This window comes from Stegodyphus dumicola, chromosome 7 (genome assembly GCF_044657685.1).
Source record: "Stegodyphus dumicola isolate Sdum_Otavi_A_Nest chromosome 7, ASM4465768v1".
NCBI lineage: Eukaryota > Metazoa > Arthropoda > Arachnida > Araneae > Eresidae > Stegodyphus > Stegodyphus dumicola.
Genome location: NC_140774.1, coordinates 174,388,236 through 174,411,404, shown reverse-complemented (window position 1 = coordinate 174,411,404; position 23,169 = coordinate 174,388,236). Strand labels below are relative to the sequence as shown.

Below are 23,169 nucleotides of genomic sequence, written 5' to 3'. Positions count from 1 at the left end.
AATCTGTATGAATTTATTTTACCTATATTTACTTATGTCATAAGTGTTAATACACAAAATGCAACATAATAACCATACATTAACAATTCTGGAATGTTTAACTTAAAAAATAAAAAGCTATATTTCAACAATTATTCATATTTAATATAATCTTAAATGTTGTATATTTCAATGGAATCAAGAAAATTATAATATATGCTTTATAAAATTCTACGCCAAACGAAAAAGGTACATTTTTTATTGCAGAGAAAAAGTGACAGTTAAACAATCAAGCTATTATGAAGAGCTTTGCTATTTTTTTAATACATCAATGCTCAAGATATTTAAATGATTTTTAATATTATATATTTTATGTTCCTCTTGAAGTTTATCACCCCTTGAACAGTTTTAATTCTTATTTCAGATAATTTTATAAAAATAAGTTACACATTTCCAATGTATGTACCATTTTAAAATATTTAAAAACATTTCAACTAAATTATGTTATTTAATAATATTTTATTTAAAGTATCTAATAATTGTAGATTTTAAAACTGTCTACCAATCTTTCAAATAAATGAGAATAAAAAATATAAAACTCTAAATACTGTTCAAATTTACATTTCCTCATTACATGTCACAACATATATAACAGCTTGAAAATTATTCCTCAGTAGTATCACAATATTGCATTGAATATATACATTCAAATAATGTTGTCACACATTAAAATCACTGTTATGCACTACTGGTAAAAAAAATAGCTATAAATAGAAGCTAATCATACATAACCAATCAAATCTCACATAACTATTTAAACATCCATTTCATCCACATAGTTAATAATATATCCAAATTTATACTATACATTAACATTAAAACATGATTTAAAGTTTTACTACATGATAAAAAAAAAATAATACAGAAGATTTGTACTGATGTTTAAAGTTCTACAACTGTGAAAAAACTGGAAATAAACATACAATAGAAATGTTTATATTACAGCAAATTAAGATTTAAACATTAATGCTCACAAAAGTTTTTTAAAAAAATTAATATTTTTTTTTCAAGTGATAATGACCCATTTTGAAAATAGAAAAAATTATTCTATTAAAAAATGGGTACTTACGTATTATCGCAACCAGGTTGGCGCTATTTGTAAGTTTGAGTAAAAAAGTATGAATAGAAAGAAAATGTACATTTATTAATTACAGATAATTTTTAATAGAGTTTTTTTATATTATTTTGTTTCAAAATATAAAATAGCAATTAAATCCTTCCGGTTTCGAATTTGAATAAGTTGCAGAATTATTTTTTCGGCAGAAATCTTTAGGCTATTGCTTTTAGCACTGATTGAAAACCGTATTCGCCATAACCATGTACACGTCGACTTATTTTTACTTAAAAAAAATCCCAGAATTGCACAAAAATGGCATTGCGCACACTCTTGACTTTTTACAAAAATTTGCACGAAAATGCATGAAAATTTTGTGAATCTCCAAATGCTCTTTTTACAAAACTACGTACAACACGTAGGGTTGCCGTAAGTAAGGTCACCAAATTTTGCAATTTATGCAAATTTTGGCACGGTTGCGTTAATACGTAAGTACCAAAAAATGTCTGGTAAAAATTAATAATAATCATATGTTTGGGAACCTATTTTAAACTGTAAAATACATGCAAAAATAACTCAAAAAGGTAATTTATTATTTCATTTTATAGCTTTAACCAATTATTATTTAAATTTAGGTCTATATGCCTTCTTTTACTGCAGGTAGATAGCTTTCATGAGTTTTGTCATAATCAAATAAACCAACCTTCTTTTATTACTCAGGCATGCATATTATTATAATTACTATTTCATTTAAAATAATAATTCTCAAGTGCTTTACTGAATTGCAATAGTATTACTATTTACACTTCAGAGTTTTTTTAATAATTAAACATAAGATGTTTAACAACAGTGATTGTAAATAACTGCATCAATCTCTCAATTTATTCCCCCCTCTTTTTGAAAAAATGCATTGCTGTCACTTCATATTTTTCAAACTAAGGTTTAATTTCTCTAATCAATAAACTTTTTAAAATATGGCAAAAGTAATGTGGGAAATCTGGTTAATTTAATCAAAAGTATATACATGCATTTGCAGATCACATGTAACATTTTGAACTGGATGATATGGCATTTTTCAACATTTTCTGGCCATTTGGTCATTTTGATAAAAACAATAGCTCTGTTCTGTTTATAACAAAAGCTGTAGGTTTGTTTCATTTACTAGGCAATCATAAATCATTGTTCAAAAACAGTAATCGCATACCAATATAATGGATACTAGAACAACTACAGAGTTGGTTATAACTACTAAATTGTTTGATTTGTATTGATACCTGCAATATTCAAAGAATTACATAATTATTAGGCAGTTAAAAGTCTCTTGAATTAAGTGAATATAGAATAGAAGAGAAACACGCCAATATGACAATCAAAATCGCAATAACAACCTTGTATTTAGTGTACATATATTGAAAAAAAAAATTTTTTTTTTCGAGCTTCAGACTTGGCGCATGAAGGTACAGTTGCCCCTCCCTCCCCATTTTTTGCCTTCGCTGATTTTTTTGCATTTTAGTCTATGTGTTATATGTTTGATCAGATAGTCAGGCTCAGTAAAAGTAGGCAAAGTGGCCAGTGTAACTCTGATTCAAAACCCGGCTACGACCAGGTGTTTCTGAGACTCCTTTGTCAATGCTTTATTTATTTTTCCCCCTTTCTAGTAATTTCGTTTTCCTGATGAGGAGGGATCTTTAGCTGCCCTTGAAATCGATTGAGTATTTTAATATATATATGCTAAATACAAGGGTGTTATTGCGATTTTGATTAAGAGAATATTTTTGTATTTGACAGACAGGTGCAGAATTTTTTTAAAATAGCATTGTGAGCTATAAGAGAACTGAGAAAACAAAAGGTATACTAAATTTTGATTCACAATTGGATCATAAAGTACAAGAAGTTTATCATATAATATAGAAAGATAAAAATACTGCGTAAGTATTTACTTTAGAAAAATATGCATAACACAACCATGAAGAAATATAGTTTACCTTCAAATATACCTAAATTTTTATATCAGCTCTATTACTGAAATAATATGATGATAAATTCAACAATGCCATAAAGTATTTTTATTTATCTATTTTTTTATTTGATTAACATCTGTACCATTTTTGTCTCACAGAAATTTGGTCAGCCTAATATATATGAAACGTAACACACACATTTACAAAAAACATATAGTTAACAGCCATTAAATACCCAAAGAATACAAAATCACCATTACTTTTACGATGCTGACTTGCACCATAATGAATTTCTCTAGAGTTCGAAATTTTGCAATTTACAAATTATATGTTGCTAGAAATATATTTTGTTTATTAAACTAACATATTAATATAGTTTTATACATAGAATAAAGTAACACCTGCTGAAAAAGTAAAGAGTAAATTACCTGTTAAATGATTTCATTCATTACAGTGATAAACGATACATTCTTCATAACAGTATCAAAAAGTGAAAGATCTTAAGCCTCACTTCATTTACAACTTTTGATATTGATAGAAAACAAGAACTGTGAAGTGAAAGTAATAACTTTCCTTCAAGACAATTAAAAAGACAATAATTATTGTGTTACAAAACATTTATTGGAACTCACTTTATCATTTCAAATGCTGCTTATTAAATAAGTTAGGTAAAAAAAAAAAAAAAAAAAAAAAATGCTCATTTAGGTGAAGGATGCAATGATATTATTTTAATGAAACTGAATTATAACTTCATCAGAGAAATTTCAATCACACCGGAATTTCTGCAACTATATTTAAATGTTTTATACATCAGATTTTAGGGAGTAAGTTCTCAATAATGTAACTTAAATTAACATGCTAAGTATCATCCTTAGCAAGATTAATATTATAATCTGAAAATAAAGAGGGAAAATTACACAAATAATTTAATTTCTGAAGGATGCAGTTACAGTAAAAACACAAGTAAAAAATAGTAATGAATAAACTACAGGTAACTATCACAATACCATTTCTTTAAAAGACATTTACATTCTAATAAGAATACATAGTAATATAAGCATTACAATATCTAATGAGAAAGCTTGATTTCTACTTATCTGTAACTTGAATCTTGCCTGTTAACTTTGCTAGTCCTTAGGCCTCAAATCAGCCGTAAATAATTAGAGAAGGTGAATGTGCAGCTGACTCAGCAAAATCAAAGGGTGAATATCAGTTCATGTTTGATTTGTTGTGATTGGTCAATTTTTGTATCAGGCTGGCATAAAGTTTAACAGCTAGAAGGGAAAAGTTAATCGTGACCTTTGCAAGTAGTTAACAGTGTCTGTCTTTGTTAGTAAGACAAAGGCAATCACTACATGAAAGAATCTATTTTAAAATTTAAGGGAGCTTGTTTTCTGAATGGACTGAAAACGGGGAAAATCATGCAAATATTTTTAAAATTTTCAGAGCCTGGCACTAAAAGCTAGGGTGCAAAATGCATGAAGAAATACAGCATTTCATTATATATCTATACTAATCTGGAGCTATGTTATGTCAGCATTTGAAAAAAATTAAAGAACTGTGATTTTCAAACTGTGCAAAATCATAAGTCTACAGCTGCATATTTTTACATTTTTGTAATTTACTATTTACAGTCGTAATAAAATCACTTTGGCAAATCTACCAGGAAAACAACTTCCTCAACACAATTCTTCTGCACTCCACCATTATTAAAGTAAACATGCTCAAACTTTTCAAAGACAATGAGGTTTATATTTTCTGACTTTTCCCTTCTCTATAAGTTACTTTAAAATATAATTTTTAGAAAGAATAATTTAATCTTTAATATAATTTTTCATGACAGAATTTTGAAGCAGCAATAATGGATTCAATTACCATAGTGACACAATCAAAAGACAACACTGCATTTCCTAAGGCATATTCAGTCTTGCAAACATAAGATGCAATAAGATGGGATTACATATAACAGCTTGTTGAAAAGATTGCACAGAAAAGTTAAAATTTAAATATCATCCTTTGCAGGAAATGTGTCTTCATTTAATGTAAAAGTTAAAAGATAAAATTATTTTAATGCAATTTTATATTGTGCTTATAATATGCCAAAATAATTTTACATTTAATTTTACTTATTAATCTTTTGGGGACAAGATGGCCATTATAATGGACTTGGTATTCCTTGTTTGACAGGACAGGGATGTCTACTTAAGTGGTCATGTCTTTTCTTCCCCATTTTCCAAGCTGAAAAGGTAGGGTGAAATGTCAAGTTTGATGTCCCTGGAGTCTTAACCACTTATCACGCAAAGGTCTTTGTGTTAAGAATCTGGTTTACCCTATAATTCCATTTTCATTCTCACAGCTTCAGAATTCAAAGATAATCTCATTTGTAATTATCTTGTAAATTCTTCACATTCTTTCAAAAACTATATACATTGCACAAATTTCTCCTTTTGATGTGAAAGCTTTTTGGTTAAAAAAAAAAAAAAAAAATTGCAATACAAAATATACAAACAATGTATAGTAAAAGTCTTATTTAAACTAAATACTGCATAATTTAAGTTGTTAGTTTTCACTCTTAAGAATTACACTTTCATGCAAAGTTTTAATATTAATTTGCACTTAAAAGTTTAATTTTTCTGCAATTTAAATTTTAACATTTCCATATAGTTTCAGTTTTTAATCATTTATGTAGCAAAGATCTTTTATTTCTTTAACTATTCCTTCCATAGAGAAAATTTTAAAGAATTTGGATAATTTCAATAAAATATACTGAAAAACAAATTAAACAGTACAAGGAAATATGACAGTAAATAACGTAATAACGTTTGTGTTTACTGCACCAAGTGAATGAAGCCATGAATATTTGTAAATTTAAGAAAATATGTTCATGAAATCTATAAAAAAATTTTTAGATGTGTTAAAAAATTAGATGGAGAGCTCATAAATTAAAAAAACTATAAAATAATAGATATAGACGAATTTTATAACATAACTTCAAAATATAATAGAATTAATTTTTATTATTTTATAAAGGCACTTAATTTGTTAAGATAAATTAAAACCATTACTTGAAATCTCGTAATTTTTTTTAGAAAGGTATTGGCTATAATATGGAGAAATAGAATCACATTTTCTCTCTCTCATATATATATATATATATATATATATACATTCCCTTCTGTGTATCACTGAGTAGTCTGATTTGAAATCAACTGCACCTTTAAACTTTCCCTTCATAAGGAAAACCATCTAAACAATTTAGACAAGAATCCCTACATTTCTCTTCCTTTTGTAAATGACAGACTCTCTTTCAGGATGAACTACCTAAAACAGCCATTGTTGAAAAAAGCAAGGGATTTCTTAAAAGGGGAAAAGAATAATCAATTAAGGATCTTACAGGAGTTAAATTCCCTATTTCAAATGGTTAAACTGACAATGCATGTGCATATTTTTTTATGATAAATCATTTCTAGAATAATTTTTACTTTATATATATATAATATATATATATAAATATTTCTATTGATAATTAATAGAAACTTACTTAAACAAAAACTAACTTACCTAACAAATATTTTGAATTTAAATTATATATTCATTTATAGCTTTCTTACAATGAAACCAACTGGTTTTAGTATTCTACTTCAGTTTAAGATTAGTTTTAGGAAATAATAATAATTAAATAAAAGTAATGAAATAATTAAAATTTCAAATGTGTATTTACTGTACATTATATTTAATACACTACTCGATATATTGCTTTATCAATTATATACACGAGTTTTGTATTTATATCTTAAAACAGGATTCTGCCTTCTGCAAGCTGAATATTACAGTATTATATTAGCTGAAGTTACAATAATCAAAGACAATATATATTACCATAAAACATTGCTCATTACTTTTTGCACTGTTTTCTTCATGAATGAGATATACATCACAGACTGAAACTGACAAAATTAGAGGAGTAAAATTCAAATCGTATTTAATTTAGGTCACAAATATTGCCCTCCACATTAGTGTATTCAAATAAATATAACTTGCAACATAATTTCAGCAATCAACAAAATACAAAGTTAACAGTAATTGTTTTATACAAGTTCCAGGCACAACTAAATTTACATACTCAGGTATCTCAAGTCATAATAGAAACACTTGTAATTAAGTTTTTTTTTTTTTTACACTCAAAAATACAGATATTTCACAGATAACCTCTAGAACTTACAATGAAATTAGTGCTGCTTACTTTTTTAAAAGTACATTCGTTTATAAATACACTCTAGGTCCATTATATGGAGCTGCTTCGCACCAAAAGTCACTCGGAGCACCCCTTCTCTTCAACCAGACTTTCACTTCAGAATCAGTACTGCTGGTTTCAAATGCAGTGTAATAGTGGCAGTCTCTGTTAGTAGCTTCATAAGGAGGTGCTAGTATATCCAGAAACGCAGCAACACCACCGACTGCACAAATTTCATGGTAATTACCTTCTCTCGGTCGTAATACGCAAGGTTCATCTTTATCAGAGACATTTGCTGACATACTTTTTTCCACGGGAATCAGCGATTTCCTCTCTGAAGGAGGAATTTCATTTTCGATATCTTGAGGTAATTTACTATCGACAGGAACCTTTGACACAGGACTATACGAGGTAATTTTAACGGTACCTAAGACTACTTTCAATACACCATGCATACCCGGGTGATCGTGTAATGGTATTTTAGTCCCGTTTCTAAGCATAAATATACCCATAGAAAAAGTATTATTCTCAGTGACTTCAATATAAGTAACTGGTGCCACAGGATTTGTATTATCTCTATTGACAGTTCGCATAACATCTCGACTTATCCTTAAGTCCGATGCTCGCACTCTACTTACATATCGAATAAGTTTCGAAAACTTTTCAGAGAAACTTTCATCGGTTAAAGTTTTGGAAAACGTAGACTGTGCTTGTCTCGCTATTGCTTCAACTAAAGAAGACATGATTAAACATTTGCGCTGTTGCCGTCTGCCATATTAATAATTATGAAATAAAATGTTAAAAAAATTATGCTTGATGTATGAGGCTTGTTATAAGCACAACATTCTAATTAAAGAATAGTCAAATAAAACATGAGAATCTCCTTGATTTGCCTCCCATTTGGAAAACTCACGCCTCAGTCATGGGTATTGACCAAGTTTTCGATGTAAACAACAACAAACAATGCTTCAACCGGAACTGGGAATTCTACTTCCGGTATAATGTTTCTCTACGGAGTTTCGCAGTTTTTCAAGCTGTATTTTTTAATTCTAAGTTTTCATTTCTGCCCCATATTTTTTGCTTAACATTTTATTTCTAAATAAATATTTTGTTTTTAAATAGCGGCGGATATTTTCATATTTAATAATAAAGAAAAAATTTAATGCAAAAATTGCCAGATTTGTTTTGTTTTCGTTAGTTTGGCGACTTTTTGATTTTCTGAAATTCATAGCCTTTGTCGTAGTATCATTAAACAATTTTTGAGGATTAATTCTTCCTGGTATGTTCTTCTATAATTCTTCCTGTATGAGTACATAAATGCCTTTTCAAAATAGTATTTGCCGAATATATATATTTCTATTTCATGCTGTTTAATTGGGCTAAAGTGCAAAATAGCCCACTTATTTGGCGCTATTTTACGAGATTGATAAGTGCGCCTAATGTGGTATCCAAGTCGATTTTACCGTCCTGGAAGGCGAATTTCAGAGCATTTTCGCGCATGCGTAGTATGTATTTTAAATTAAGAATTTCTTTTGAGCGCGAAATTCGGAGCATTTCGCTCGTGCTTAGTATGTATTTTAAAATTTAGAATTTCTGATTGGTGTAGACGATAATAGATGGTAGAGGTGCAGTTATTTTAAACAATAATTTGAGAATTCGTTACCTTTCGTTCATCGGCTGAGCGGAGTGGATTACCCCTTTTCAGGTAAGTGAAAGTATTTAAAATTTTCAGTATTTTGTAACGATTTTAAGTGTTTGAAACGATTCTTAGTTTTTAAAATTATGTTTTTGTAACGGCTTAAAATTTTTTGGAAATGAAAGTATTAATTTTTCAGGTTTTGTAAGGATTTTTATGTTCTTAAACTTACTACGTTTTTGAAACGATTTAAATTTTTAAAGCTATTAGGGTTTTTTTTTTTTTTTTTTTTTTTTTGAAAGCATTTCCAATTTCCCACTTATTTGTTTGGCGCTTTTTACAAGAGTAAGAAGAATTGAAGAATTGGATTTTTGTCAATTTTCTTTGACTTTTTAAGTGAAAATTGGTCGATGGATAAAGTCAAAGGAGTGTGCAATTCTGGGATTTTTTTTTAAGTGAAAGTAGGTCGATGTGTACATGGATACCGAGTTTGTAAAATTCTTAAAAACACGTCAAGCAGTGGGTGATTTTGCACTTTCCCCAATTTTTTATAGGTCAATGAATTTTAATTCTTCAGGGTTTTTTTAAGGATTTTAAGTTTTTTGAAGCTTACTATGTTTTCTTAACCATGTAAGTAACCTGTAAACGTGTTAATCTTTTAAGTATCTTTAAACATTTGTAAGCATTATTTTATGGCGGCCATTTCTTTTTCGTATTTTGTTCTGGCTTTCCAAGTTCCTCGTTGTAATGGTGCTTCTTTTTGATGTTCCAAATAGCGAAACAGATTTAAAGCGTATTTCTTAACTATGTGGCATTATCTCTTTGCAGTGAAAATGATCTAGTCTCCGTAGTATGATTTTGTTTATCAAGAAATACAAAGTTAGTTGGAGATATCATGCTTGTAATAATTAAATCACCATCAGGAAAGGCAATTGTTTTGAGAATTCTAGTTTCCCCTTCACAACTGCCATAAGATTCGATTGAATTGACTTCCATCAAAATTTGCGAGAAAGAACTTCACACTTCACGCACTACTGTCGAACAATTATCTACGGTATTCAAACAATTATCAAACAATTACGGTGGTTCAAACAATTATCTACGGTAAATTTGCACCGAAGACTTTTGGAACGAGAACCGAAGAAGATAGTAGGACCAGGGAAAATCGTCAAAATAGACGAAAGGTCCTTTCACCAAGAGGAAGAATAACGCTTGAGTATTTTGGGTTTTGGAGGAATTTCCCGCGATACAGAAGATACATTCCTTGTTGCTATTCCAAACAAAGGTGTAGAGTGTCTGCTCAAATGTATTAAAAAAAATGTACACGAAAGGTCCATTATCTGTTCCGACTGTTGGAGGCGTATAAGATGGACAAACTCGAAAAAGTAAGTTTTTCTCACTTCAAAGTAAATCACAGATTCAAAATTATAGACCAAGAAATGGGCTTTGATTGGCAGATAGTAGAATGCCTATGTGGATTAGCCAAAAAGAGGAATAATAATAATAATAATAAAAAAACGCAAAACTGCCTGGCAATATTAACCACCATATTTAGCAGAATTCATATGGTGAAAGAAACAATTGGACTCTGCCATCGAAGCGATTGCTAAAGAGTTTCTGTGAAAGCCAATGACGTTTATGTCGATAAATAGCAATTATTTAATCTGTTGATACTTTATATATTTTTTTAATATTTATTTTGGGCACTTTATAAAAATGTAGGCTATTACAAACAATGAGCAAATTTGTGTAGATTGCAGCACGCATCGGATAAGTAACTATGCCTTTTTAAGAGGAACTTGCTTGTATTCATATAACACAAGAAAATAACCTGCGTGTAGTCCGAAATACCTAATTAAAATGATATCTTCCGCCGTATTTGTTTGAAAGAATGCAGCTTAACACATTCATTATGCAAAATACGAGTCGGTTTATAGTTTATGTTATCTTTATGATTTCCGATTTGTAACAATATGTTAATGTTTAAGTTTTTGAGCAGTCAAAGATTATATGTATGTCTAGAGCAACACGAGAAGTTAGCATCCCTGATGCCGGCTTACTTCCAGGGTAAGCTAAATATGATCTGAGAATCAGACATTACATCACCATTTCTTCTGAGGTTGCGTGTTTAAAAATTTTGTAGCGGGAAAGTCGATCAAACTCTGAAAATTATGTAAATATTTTTTTAACTATATATCCTCAGTATTTGCAAGAATTTGGTGCAGTAGCATCAATGTAAATTACGAATTTAACCTTCCTTAAAAAAATTGGTAAGTGAAATTTATTGCTGAAGGTATACTTACGAACATTGATTTCTAACTAATGCAATTGCTGTTTAAAATTTTAGCATATTAGAAAATATATTGCTACGAATTTGATTAGCTTTTTAAATTATAAATTAAATGGTTTTATTTCTCGTGTAGTGCAGCGCGTGACGAATATTAAAAGAAAGCTAAGCCAGAAAATTGAAAATACAAGAGCGCGTGCATTACATAAATAAATATCTCTTTTTTGATTTCGAGAAAGTACTAGAAAAATCTAGCGCGTGATTTTAAAATCTTATAAAAGGAGGAAAACATCTCAGTTCATCATCTTAGTTCGGACACTGACGACTGCGCTTCCAGAGGAGATACCACCCGGAGACCCCGAAAGCAACCAATCAGAAAGCCGGCACCACTCCAAGCAGCCGCAACGAACCCTAATTCGCCTATAGATGATCCCACAACTGCTGAACCAGAATCCATGGAAACAGCACCCATTGATGATGGAAAAATAGATGAAATTCCACCGGAATCAATAAATCCTAACAAGAATGGCGGACGGCTTCCGCCCTTTATTGTAAGAGATACCAACTTCAACTGAAATAAAACTAGAGCGCTCTTAAAGAAGCATGGACTGTACTCTGAAAGTGACTACTTCGGTCAGCAAATCCAGGACGGATTCAAGATATTGGTAAAAATACCTACTATTTTTAAACAAGTCCAGAAAATTCTGAAAGATGAAAAGGTGAGTTTCCACTGTTTTCCACCTGCACCTAAAAATTTAAAAGTAGTGATCCGGCATTTACCGGCTTACATGGACATTAATGAAATTGCTGAAGAATTAGTCGCCAAAAATTATGACGTCATCCGTGTCAACCAATTGAAAAGACGAAGAAATGGTGATGTAATCAATCTCCCCCTCTTTCTCATTACTCTAAAGAGAAATGACAAAAATAAGAAAATCCATCAAGAATCTTTCCTTATGGGAATGAAAATCAAAGTTGAGGATTAGAAGGGCAGAACGGGCCCTTGCAGTGTTATCGCTGCCAAAGGTTCCACCACTCGCAAAATAACTGCAATCACGAGCCGCGTTGTGTTCGTTGCGCTGAGGCGCACGAAACTTTCAATTGTTCAAAGGATAAATCTGAACCTCCGAAATGTGCCAACTGTTTTCAAGTTAGACACACAGCCAACTATAGAGGATGTGAGAAATTTCCACAGTAGAAAGTGACTCCCAAAGCTAAAACGTTCAATGAACATATAGTGACGAATAAATCATATGCTCAGGCATTAACTACGGGACTCGCTCCGGAAGCTATGAAAATGATGACAGAGGCCAAACAAATGTTCCAACAACTAAGTATGTTGGTCATCTTCATTAAGGAATCTGGAATTCCTTTTCTGTGCAAGAAATTAATTGATGAAAACTCAACTACACATCAGGAACGAAATCCGGACTCCCAAATTCAGGGATAATTACACCAGACGGCTGACAACTATCCGTTTCGTTTTCTGAAACGCCAATGGCCTCCATAATCGAATTGATGAATTCCATCAATTTTGTATTGATCACGATATTGACATTGGCATGATTTACGGGCTCTTCTTCCCGTGTCTTGTGTTTATCTCCTGACGAGTTGGACTAATACGCATATGTACATAATTTAGAAGACTGATTTTTGAAATTAATTTCACTATTTCTACATTCATATATGTTTTGTACTGTATTTAATTGCAATTTTAGCGAGGTATTTCTCAGAAGACTCGTAACCAATGATAAGTCAGCTTGCAGCCCACGTGAGCACTGGTCACGCCCCTTCGCCATTAGCTCCTGCCCTTCTGGACTCACACTTCGAACTTATTCTCTTTTCAGCGCTCAAAGAGCAAACATCTGATGACAGCCGGAACACATCAAGCAGAATGCTTGATAATCTCGGCATAAGTGTAACTTGGAACTTGGAGTTCATCATCTTGCCTGCATAATAGAAAACAAATTCGAGTTTATGGAAGGCAGAATTGACGCAGTTGAAAATAAAGTTGGAAACATTGAAGAAAACGTTTCTTCGGTAAAAGAAGAAATAGAAGAGAGACTTTCTGCCGTGGAACAACAAATTAATGATAGAGTTTCTGCGGTCACCAAAGAAGTTGATGATTTAAAGAAATTCGTAGCGACGGCAGGGAGCAATCTGGAAGGTTTCAAATTTCTACCCATGCCTGCTCGTCCCTCTTTGAAGCTATCGACATATGATGGGAAGACCTCCTGGCAGGTGTATAAGACACAATTTTCTATCCTGGCGGATGCTAGTGGATGGGATTCCCAAGCTAAGGCCTGTCATCTCGCCGCTTTTTTAAGAGCCGACGCAGCGGATATCCTTCAGACTCTTCCCGAAAACAAAAGATTAGATTTCGAAGCTCTGTCCGGCGCCTTGGAGCTGCGCTTCGGGGAGAAGTGTTTAAAAGAAAGCATGCTCCCATTAAAATCTTGTCAACAGAAGCCTACCGAAGCACTTCAGGAGTTCGCCACAGATGTTAAAAGGCTGTCCAATCTCGCCTTTTCGGAATGCCCTGCAGAAACAAGGGAAATCCTGTTCCTGCAGTACTTTATCGATGGCATCCGGGATCCCGAAATACAGAAAGCACTACGAATGGCGGATGTTAAAGATGTAAAAAGCACTCTGTTGTACGCTGTGAAATTGGAGGCAGCCCAGCAAGCAACTCGTAGAGATCGCTACCCAGTCAGAGCTGTGCGAGTCCACGAGCCAGGAGACCAATTGATGTCTCGTTTAGATGATTTATCCAGACAAGTCGATGCTTTGATACAGAGTAGCAGTGAGAACAAAGTGGCTGTAAGGTGTTGGAGATGTGGTTCTGAAGGTCACCTACGACGGCTTTGCAGAACACCCCAGGGCACGGATAATAAAACGGATGAGTTGACAAGACCAGTGAATGCTTTAAGACGGAATAGTGGTGAAAAGAAACCGACCCTAAAATGCTGGAATTGCGGTGTTGAAGGCAACCTACGAAGGAACTGCAGAACACCCCAGAGCACGGAAAATAAGGCATACGATTTAAACAGACAATTAAATGCCACGGGAAGGAAAAGGACTGACAAGAAACCAAAGTGCTGGAACTGTGGAGCAGAAGGCCACGTGCGAAAGAACTGCAGAATACCCTGAAGCACGGAAATTTCCCAGCGACGACGGAGGAAACAACCCAGGCAGCATGCATTCGTAAATTGCACGAGAAAAATACGTGCAATTTACGAATGGCCTTTCGTATAAAAAACGTTCAAGTTGAACGTAAAAATATCATAAAAAGTGTCCAGTGGCAATTACTACATATTTACGTATATTTTTACGTTATACTATACGTAACTTTTACGTAAAATTTAGGTATATTTACGCGAGAGACTACTGTTCATTCACAACTTTTACGTATAATATACGTAAATTTCAGGGATTTACGTATATTTTTAGTAAAAATTTACGTATATACGTAAATCTCAATTTTTTGCTTCACGTATGCGTATATATTTAGTAAAAATTTACGTAAATTTCCCCGATTTTTTACTGTATATAAACGTATATATTAGGTAAAAATTAAGGTAGATATTCCCCGTATTTTACGGTACAAAAACGTATATATTTGATAGAAATTAACGTATATATTTCCCGTATTTTACGGTACAAAAACGTATATATTTGATAGTAATTGACCTAAATCTTCCCTATGTTTTCTTTGCATATGCAAATGATTGGTAAAAATTTAATCCGATGTATTCTCCACTTTACTGTGTATAAATGCACATTTTTTGGTAAAAAATTTGCATAAATCTCCAATTACCTTTTCACTGCATTTTTCATAAAATGTACTTATTTTAATCTCATATTTTTTATATAAATCTATGCAAAAACTTTCTGTATGCTATGATTAAAAGGTAAAATAATTTTTATATCAAATTCTTACATATCTGCCTTTTAGTTATGTACAGCAATATGGAATATATATAACTGGAAAATTTAAATGCACTAGTAAATGCAAAAAATAAAATAAAATAAAAAAAATTTCTATTAAAAAATTACGTAACACTTAAAGGCTGAAAATGACTTTCATTTCAATTTATATTTCATTTCAAAGTGACTAGAAAATATGCAATAAATTTCGTAAACATCAATTCTATGTTTTAAATCAATTAATGCTATTGTTCATTTGCATTTTTGTTTACTAAATTCATTTCATAAATTTAAATTTAGTAAAAAACAGTAGCAAACAGTTGTTTACTAAATTCATTATTACTAAATAACACTTTAAATAAATTATTTGCTTTTCCGAAGGACATTTTCTTATGCCATGTAAATGAACGATAGCATTAATTGATTTAAAACATAAAACTCAGGTTTACAGAATTTAATGCATATTTTGTAGTCACTTTGAAATGAAATATTAAAAGTGATTTTCAGCCTTTTAGTGTTATGTAATTTTTGAATAGAAATTAATTTTTTTGCATTTAAATTTTCCAGTTATATATATTCCATATTGCTGTACATACCTAAAAGGTGGATATGTAAAAATTTGATATTAAATTAATTTTATCTTTTAATCATAATATGCAGAACATTTTTGCATAGATTTATATAAAAAATAAGAGATTAAAATAAGCACATTTTACGAAAAATGCAGTAAATAGGTAATTGGAGATTTATGCAAATTTTTTACCAAAAATGTGCACTTATACACAGTAAAGAGGAGAAGGCATCGGACTAAATTTTTACCAAAGTCATTCATATATGCAAAGAAAACATAGGGAAGATTTAGGTCAATTATTATCAAATATATAAGTTTTTGTACCGTAAAATACAGGGAATATCTACGTTAATATCTATCTAAAGTACAATATAGTTAATTAAAAAATTCAGTAAACGAATGTCGCACAAAAGAAAACATCATTATTTGAATGAGTGTGCTAAATTTTAAAATTGTTAAATATAGACCAGGAAATTGTAGAAAACTTACCTTTTCCAATAGATTACCAAGTTGACTTTGTTATTTTCCTTGAAGATGAATGTTTAATGTCACAAATATTTCATTCATATCTTCAGATAATACACAAATACATACATATTTATTTATTAAAATTCAGTTTATCCCAAACATGTTAAAGAAAATATTAATTTGCATGCAAGTTAATCGAGTAACTTCTGTTTTAATTACACACATAATTATGATATGTAAAAATTTTACATTTATGAGTCAATCTTGCAGTGTATTGTAATCTATTATTGTTGTCTTTCTCAGTTTAAAATCTTATAAATATATTAGATCAGTACTAAAAGTTCACCTCTACAAAAGAAATGCTTTATTGAGGTATTTTTAAAAAGTTCCCTTTTACAATGTAACTGTTTATTTCATAAATAAGTACATAGAATTATGCAAATTCAAAATTACCTAAATATGTTCTTTATTTTATCTTATATACCAGATAAAATTTTAAAAAGTTAATTTGTTTAGGAATATTGAAGTTTTTAAATATTTATCTCATGTGACTTTTTCTATAACATCATTATAAATGTACATATGATGTGGACATACCAATTATTTTTTTTTCATCAAATAGCTTTATGGTATTAAATGATTTAAAAAGAGGCAACTGGACAAAAGAAAGTAATTAAAAGTTGGCTAATTTTTTATTAATTTGTTGTCAAATGCTGTGCATTTTAGATTATACTCATATGATAACAATGAGTTATTTAAATTATAAAATTATTATGAACATATCCCACATAAATTAACAAGTATAAAATTTCAAGTTGTTTGAAGTATTATGAACTGTAATAGTTGCAAAAGAAATACACATGAAATTAATTTAAGAATTAGGTTTATTTTACAGGTATTCGAAAACTGCAATTACTGTTAAACAATAAAAACTAACATTAAATCTGAAGAGCATATTTTCTTCAATAATAAAATTCAACATAGACTTCATGCAGCTTCACCATATTTGTTCTATAGTTCGCTGTCTTTAATATCCTGCTCAATTTTTGTAAAAGTGAATTCTTTGTCACCCAATGTTTTGAGAACAGCTCCTAAACAAGAAAAAGAAAAATTTGTAATAATTTCACACTTCAGATGTTTTCAGTTTTTAAATATAGTTGAAGTATTAAAAGATGCATATAAAATGCACTAAGTATTTCATATTTAAAAATTTACATTTCAGTAATTAAAAATTTAATTTTATACTATCACACAGTAAGCTTCAATTATATACCTTACACAATGCCTATAATTTCAAGTAAAAAATACTCAAGATTTGTTTAGAACTGCAAGGTCTTTAATGGCTATGTTTGTATTTAAGTACATGAGAAAAAACTTAATTTTGTATTAATTATATTGCATTAGCCTTTTCAATTTTACTCCTACATATAGTAAAGAATATTCGCTTTCTTACAGATAACTTTTTCTTAAATAAAGAGTAAGCAGAAAACTAATCACAACACTATATACATATAACAGAATACTTCATAAACATATACATGTCATTAACATACGTATATGCATTAACAGGCTATTTTACACATTTCAATAAACCAGAAACCAATACACAATCAAAAGTATTATCAGTAAATTCCTCCAAAATCAGAGTAAAAATCTTTAATTATGATAACAATGGCATCTCAGTTTGCAATATAAAATATTTCAAGTCTACATTCATGTGCATTCTAAGCAAACAGAAAGCTGAATAACAATAAAATTATAAATACCATAAAAAAGTTAAGAATCACGTAGAATGATAGCAAGACTAAATGAAGTCTTCCTTCAAAAATCAATTTAAATTCAAAAATTTGCCTTCCTGTTTAACATCTCAAAATAGGGTTACTGCTTTCACTAACTAAATTTCCTGTCTTGGCAAAATAAAAATTGTCACTTCTGTTGCAGGAAATATTTGCTGCAAACTTTGTATGCAAATAATCCAGTGAAAAAATTTTAATTGTGGCTTGAATATTTTCTTTATTAAATAAATGAAAAATTGCCACATAATATTAATTTATGATCCACATGAAGCTTTTTACCTCTACCATATCATGCAGCTATTTTAAAATATATACTCTCATATAAAAGCCACAGAATTTTTTTACCAATATTAATATAGTATAAATCATTAATAAATCTTCTAAAAACAGCCCCAAAATTTCTGAATTTGATACCCAAAACATAATTCTACGTAACTGTTAATGTATGCATTTGCTTGCACATACTTAAAATGAATTATACACACAAAAACTTAACATATTAACTTTAATAAATTCTTAATTAGCAGGATGACTCAATTAAGGCAAAATATGAAAGAAATCTACCTGATGGAATAGTTGTAAAAGGTATATTTAAAAAAAGCTAATATTGTTTACCTTACACATGACAGAAATTGAGTAAACTGTATGCAGCTGGATTATTTATTAGGAATAGAAGTTAGATCAAAGTACCAAAGTCACACTAGGGCTTTAACCATTTGGGTGCAAAGAAGCATCTCCATTTAAAAAAGCTAATAGAATTTTATAACTTTTACAATCTAGTACAAATATTAGACACATAAACAACACTAAATGCCATTATTTACTTGCATATTTTCCTTCTTTGTGTACTTTACTCCTTAATTTTTCAGGATATGATTTAGAAACAGAGTTATGGTAAAAATGTATACTGGTAAAAAAAATATTGCTGAAACTGATAAGTCCTTTGAATTATATACTATAGTGCAAAGAGGGATGGAATATGTGACTAAATATGATAAATCAGATTACAATAACATTAAACAAATAACATGAAAAACTGAAAAAAGAAATTTTATTTGAAATTATTTTTTAACTCGTGGAAAGACAGACAGTATTTCCAACTTATTAAATTCAATTATATTTTACCTTCGTCAAACCAATATTGGTAAGAGAGTTGTATTTAAAATCGGTGCTAAGCTAAAGCTGCTTTCTTGCCTAATTTTATACTATTGAAAATACCGGTAATTGTCAAAGTTATTCGTACTCAATATGTGTAAGATTATTAATGAGCTGCCAAACCACAGTTAACCATCTAATATACTACATTCAACATTATTATTTTTCCTTTTGAATGTCAGGTTTTCATTATTTCTGCCAATATATCTGTAACAGGACATAAAAGATTGAGTTAATGTAGAATAGAAAATTACCTTGCAAGTTAGCACCTTTACCTTAGTGGCAGTACTTCATTCTCTAGAAAAAAACATTTTAAATTATTATACTTAAACAAAAAATTCATATTTGTTACAGCAAAACATCATTAACACAATAAACCAGAGTTGAATGCAAATCTAGTTTAACTCTATTCTTGAAAACTAGTTTATTACTTTCAATTATTTAAAAATAATAAAAAGGTACGTATTATGATGACTACCTAGATATCTCGCCTAAACTGGCAATCCTTGTAGGTTATACAGGTTAACCCTAACATAGGTTATAGAGGGCACTAAGATAGAGAGTATTAATCCCACACTAGGGACTCTTAACATTTGGTAGGAACAGTTTGAAAAGTGAAACAGATATTTATAATGAACCAATGCAAAACAAAACAATAGTTCTTTAGGGACAAAGCCCCTTTGGACTAATAAATACAAGTAAATTAACAGCTTTTAGCTATTTTTTCTTCTTGTAAAAAATAGACATACAGAATATTTTTAGAAAATAACAGTACTTTAAGCATGCATTTTCCACAATAATTCATTCTAGTTCTGTTGCAATACTGGCAAAGGTACTCCTCTGTTATTAGGACGGGATTCAGAAATGTACAATGAAGCCTCGAGATACGAGGAAAGTATGAGCGAAATACGAGCATTAATTCGAGTAACGAGCAATGAGCCAGGCTGTTGGTATGGGTGGCGCCATTTCCCTAACCGGCTCAACTCGGGGAATCCCCTCGTCAGATCACTCAGTGTTCTTTTATATACGTGTTTGTGCACTTGTAAGTTAATTGTTTTGACATTTAACGTGAAAATAATTATTTCAAGATGCCTCGCAAGAAGATTGTTGCCTCAGATAGGGCTGCAAAGAAAAATAAGGAGGCCATGGCCGTCGATATCTAGAAAGAAATCATAGATAAACATAAGCATGGTGACGGAATTGGCGAAGACTTGCAACCTTTCAACATCGAAAATCTATACTACTCTGAAGAAGCAGGAAGAAATTAAGAAACCTGATGTAACCAAAGGAATTATCGTTGCTTCCAAGCACCATAAAAATACTCCTAGATGTTGAGAAGCTGTTGTTGGTGTGGATTAATGAGAAGGAGTTAAAATGTTGGTAACAAAGTTAAACTATTGTTATATTATTTACCAGTGTTATTTATTAGAAAAAATTGACTTGATATTAAAATGTTGATATTTTTTGGGGTGTGGAATGGGTTAACTGAATTTCCATTATTTTCAATGGGGAAGCTTGTTTCTAGATACGAGAAATTCGCTATACCAGTTGAATGCTGGAACGAATTAAACTCGTATCTTGGGGTTCCACTGTAGATATGTAAGCATGTATGTGCATATATGTGTATAAGTATACACATACATACATACATAAAGAATATACACATGCACACACGAGCACCTACATTTAAAAATGCATGCATATAAACACACATTTCTGAATCTGGTCCTGATAACAGAAGAATACCTACATGAATCATAGGATTTACATTAATCAGTTTTATTAGAATTCTTAAATGCAGAGGATTTACATTAATCAGTTTTATTAGAATTTTTAAATGCAGAGGATTTACATTAATCAGTTTTATTAGAATTTTTAAATGCAGAGGATTTACATTAATCAGTTTTATTAGAATTCTTAAATGAAATCTTCACTATCCGAAAATTCAGTTTCATTTCCAGCTGAAACTGTATCAGGACAATCTCATTTATATTATTTCCCTCTAACAACTGAACATTTTGAAAACCTTTTCTATTCCATTGAAAACTAATGCTACATTAAACATACATTTTCTAAATCTGAAAATTTTAAGTTAGAAACTGTAATCCTTCTTAAAAAAGTTTGATTTATGCAGATGTTAGATCAATTAAATTACTTTCCTGTGAAAAAGTAATATGGCATTGAACAACACGATTTTACACATCAAGATATACTGAGTGAAAATTCCTGAAATGTTTTATTTCTTGGTATCTCTGCAAGAATTGTATAAATAAGACTACCTCCCTTTTTTTAAAAAAAAATGTTTAGTAAATACTATGAAGAAAATTGGTTACATTATTTACAGTTCATAATTAATAGAAAATAAATCATTTCTTAGCTTATCAGAATTTATTTTTATCACATTCATAAACAGTACTAATTTAAACAAACGTACCATTAGGATTTCAATAACTATGAAATAGAAAATCCAAATCTGCATCTTTGATGGTCTAGTAGATTGGACGTCTCGTTTACTACAATTCAGCAGGGTGCTGACTCCCCAGACTGTAATATATATATACAATTAATTTACAAGGGAAAAAGCAACAAAAATATAAACAATTTCTTGGTTTTATATAAGCATTTCTGCACATTTACAATTTTAATTTTTTTAACCATCTAGTTATATCAAAATACATGATTTAGAAAAATATAATTCAAATAATTTACAGTATTTTAGATCAAATACTAATTTTTCAATAAATTTTTTCATGCAAATATAATAATCAACATAACTATCAAGTTTTGACTTCGAAAATTATGTTTAGAGAAACTTGAAGCTGCAGTAAATAGTAATAAATTTATTCAAAACTGAAAGTAAAGCATTCTTACTTTATTTTCTTTCTTTAACTATGGCAGATCTTTTAAAACAACAAAATCAAACAAACAAAAAAGAAATGCATTCATGAAAGGACTTACTTATTATTCATGAAAGGATATATTTCAGTAATTACAAGTGCATAAAAATTCAGTATATATATATATAAAAAAAATGAACACAGATTTGGAACAAAGTACCTCAAGGAACAATTTATGTTTCTATGGCATAAAATTTCCTTTTTTAATAGCACAATATCTTTGAGTTAAAGGTTATATATTAAAGCAAATTTATAAAACTAAATTCAAAAATAAGAAATTAAATTATTTTTAGGGAAAACACTAAGCAAATAAAAAATTTTGAATTTCATAAATAAATGAAAGTTACATGCTTTATTTTTTGGCATAAGGTAGATAACATTTCCATAACAGATTTCTGAACAATTAGTCATGTTAATATTGCCTTTCTTTTTCCATTAAAAGCTATTTCCTGCTTAATTACAGTATGCTTTAAGATAAATATTAAAACGTTTGAGTAAAAATAATATAACTATAAAAAGGTGAGACACATACAAAAAGGAGTGACACAAACAGTAAGAAACAGACTAGTGCAAAATTTAACAGTACCAAATCCTGAAAATGAATCATTAGGCACGTACACAAAAGAACAACACATGGAAAATCACATTTACTACACAGACGCTATTTATAAAATTTTATATAGGTGAAGAAAGTACGAGTATTAAACACTGAAAATATAAAATATTCACTTACTTTCTTCAAATAATTAGTAACTTCGATGGATTGGAGTTTACACAATTATGTACAGACAAACGCCAAATGTGTCGGGAAAGTGTACTTTGCTGTGATTGGTTGGAGGGTTATCATTTTCACCCCAAACTGGACACTTGCGCCAAATACGTAATGTAGTAAAAATACAAATCGTATTCCGCCATTTGCGTCGGTGAGTGTTTTTATAGCACGTGCTTATTCTTAATTTGATTTTGTTATTTGTATTATTTTTATTATGTCTTTGTCTAAGCAAACAGGAAAAATGAAGATACTTATAATTCATCATAAATATCTGTACAAGATTATTCAGCGCTTAAACCCGAAGATCATTCTCTTTTCAGGTATCCTCCCGCGGGAACGAAGTTTATTGTCGAACCAGGATTTTTGAGTTTT

The 23,169-nt window shown here is 30.1% G+C and overlaps 1 protein-coding gene and 1 long non-coding RNA gene across 2 annotated transcripts; both read right to left on the bottom strand.

Annotated features, from left to right (window-relative positions):
- Nucleotides 1-8,216, bottom strand: LOC118205214 (2-aminoethanethiol dioxygenase). Its single transcript, XM_035377513.2, has one exon. The coding sequence runs from the start codon at nt 8,029-8,031 to the stop codon at nt 7,318-7,320; it is 714 nt and encodes a 237-aa protein (XP_035233404.1). The 5' UTR covers nt 8,032-8,216; the 3' UTR covers nt 1-7,317.
- Nucleotides 8,217-17,039: 8,823 nt separating this feature from the next.
- LOC146996581 (uncharacterized) lies at nt 17,040-22,883 on the bottom strand. Its single transcript, XR_015042248.1, has 4 exons — nt 22,759-22,883; nt 21,563-21,672; nt 19,383-19,425; nt 17,040-17,268 (listed from the first exon to the last, which is right to left on the bottom strand). It is a non-coding gene; the product is annotated as an uncharacterized LOC146996581 (long non-coding RNA).
- Nucleotides 22,884-23,169: the final 286 nt, after the last annotated feature.

Bases quoted from the DNA above. Each gene is read 5' to 3' on its own strand.
- LOC118205214 (XM_035377513.2), bottom strand. From the start codon at position 8,031: ATGTCTTCTTTAGTTGAAGCAATAGCGAGACAAGCACAGTCTACGTTT.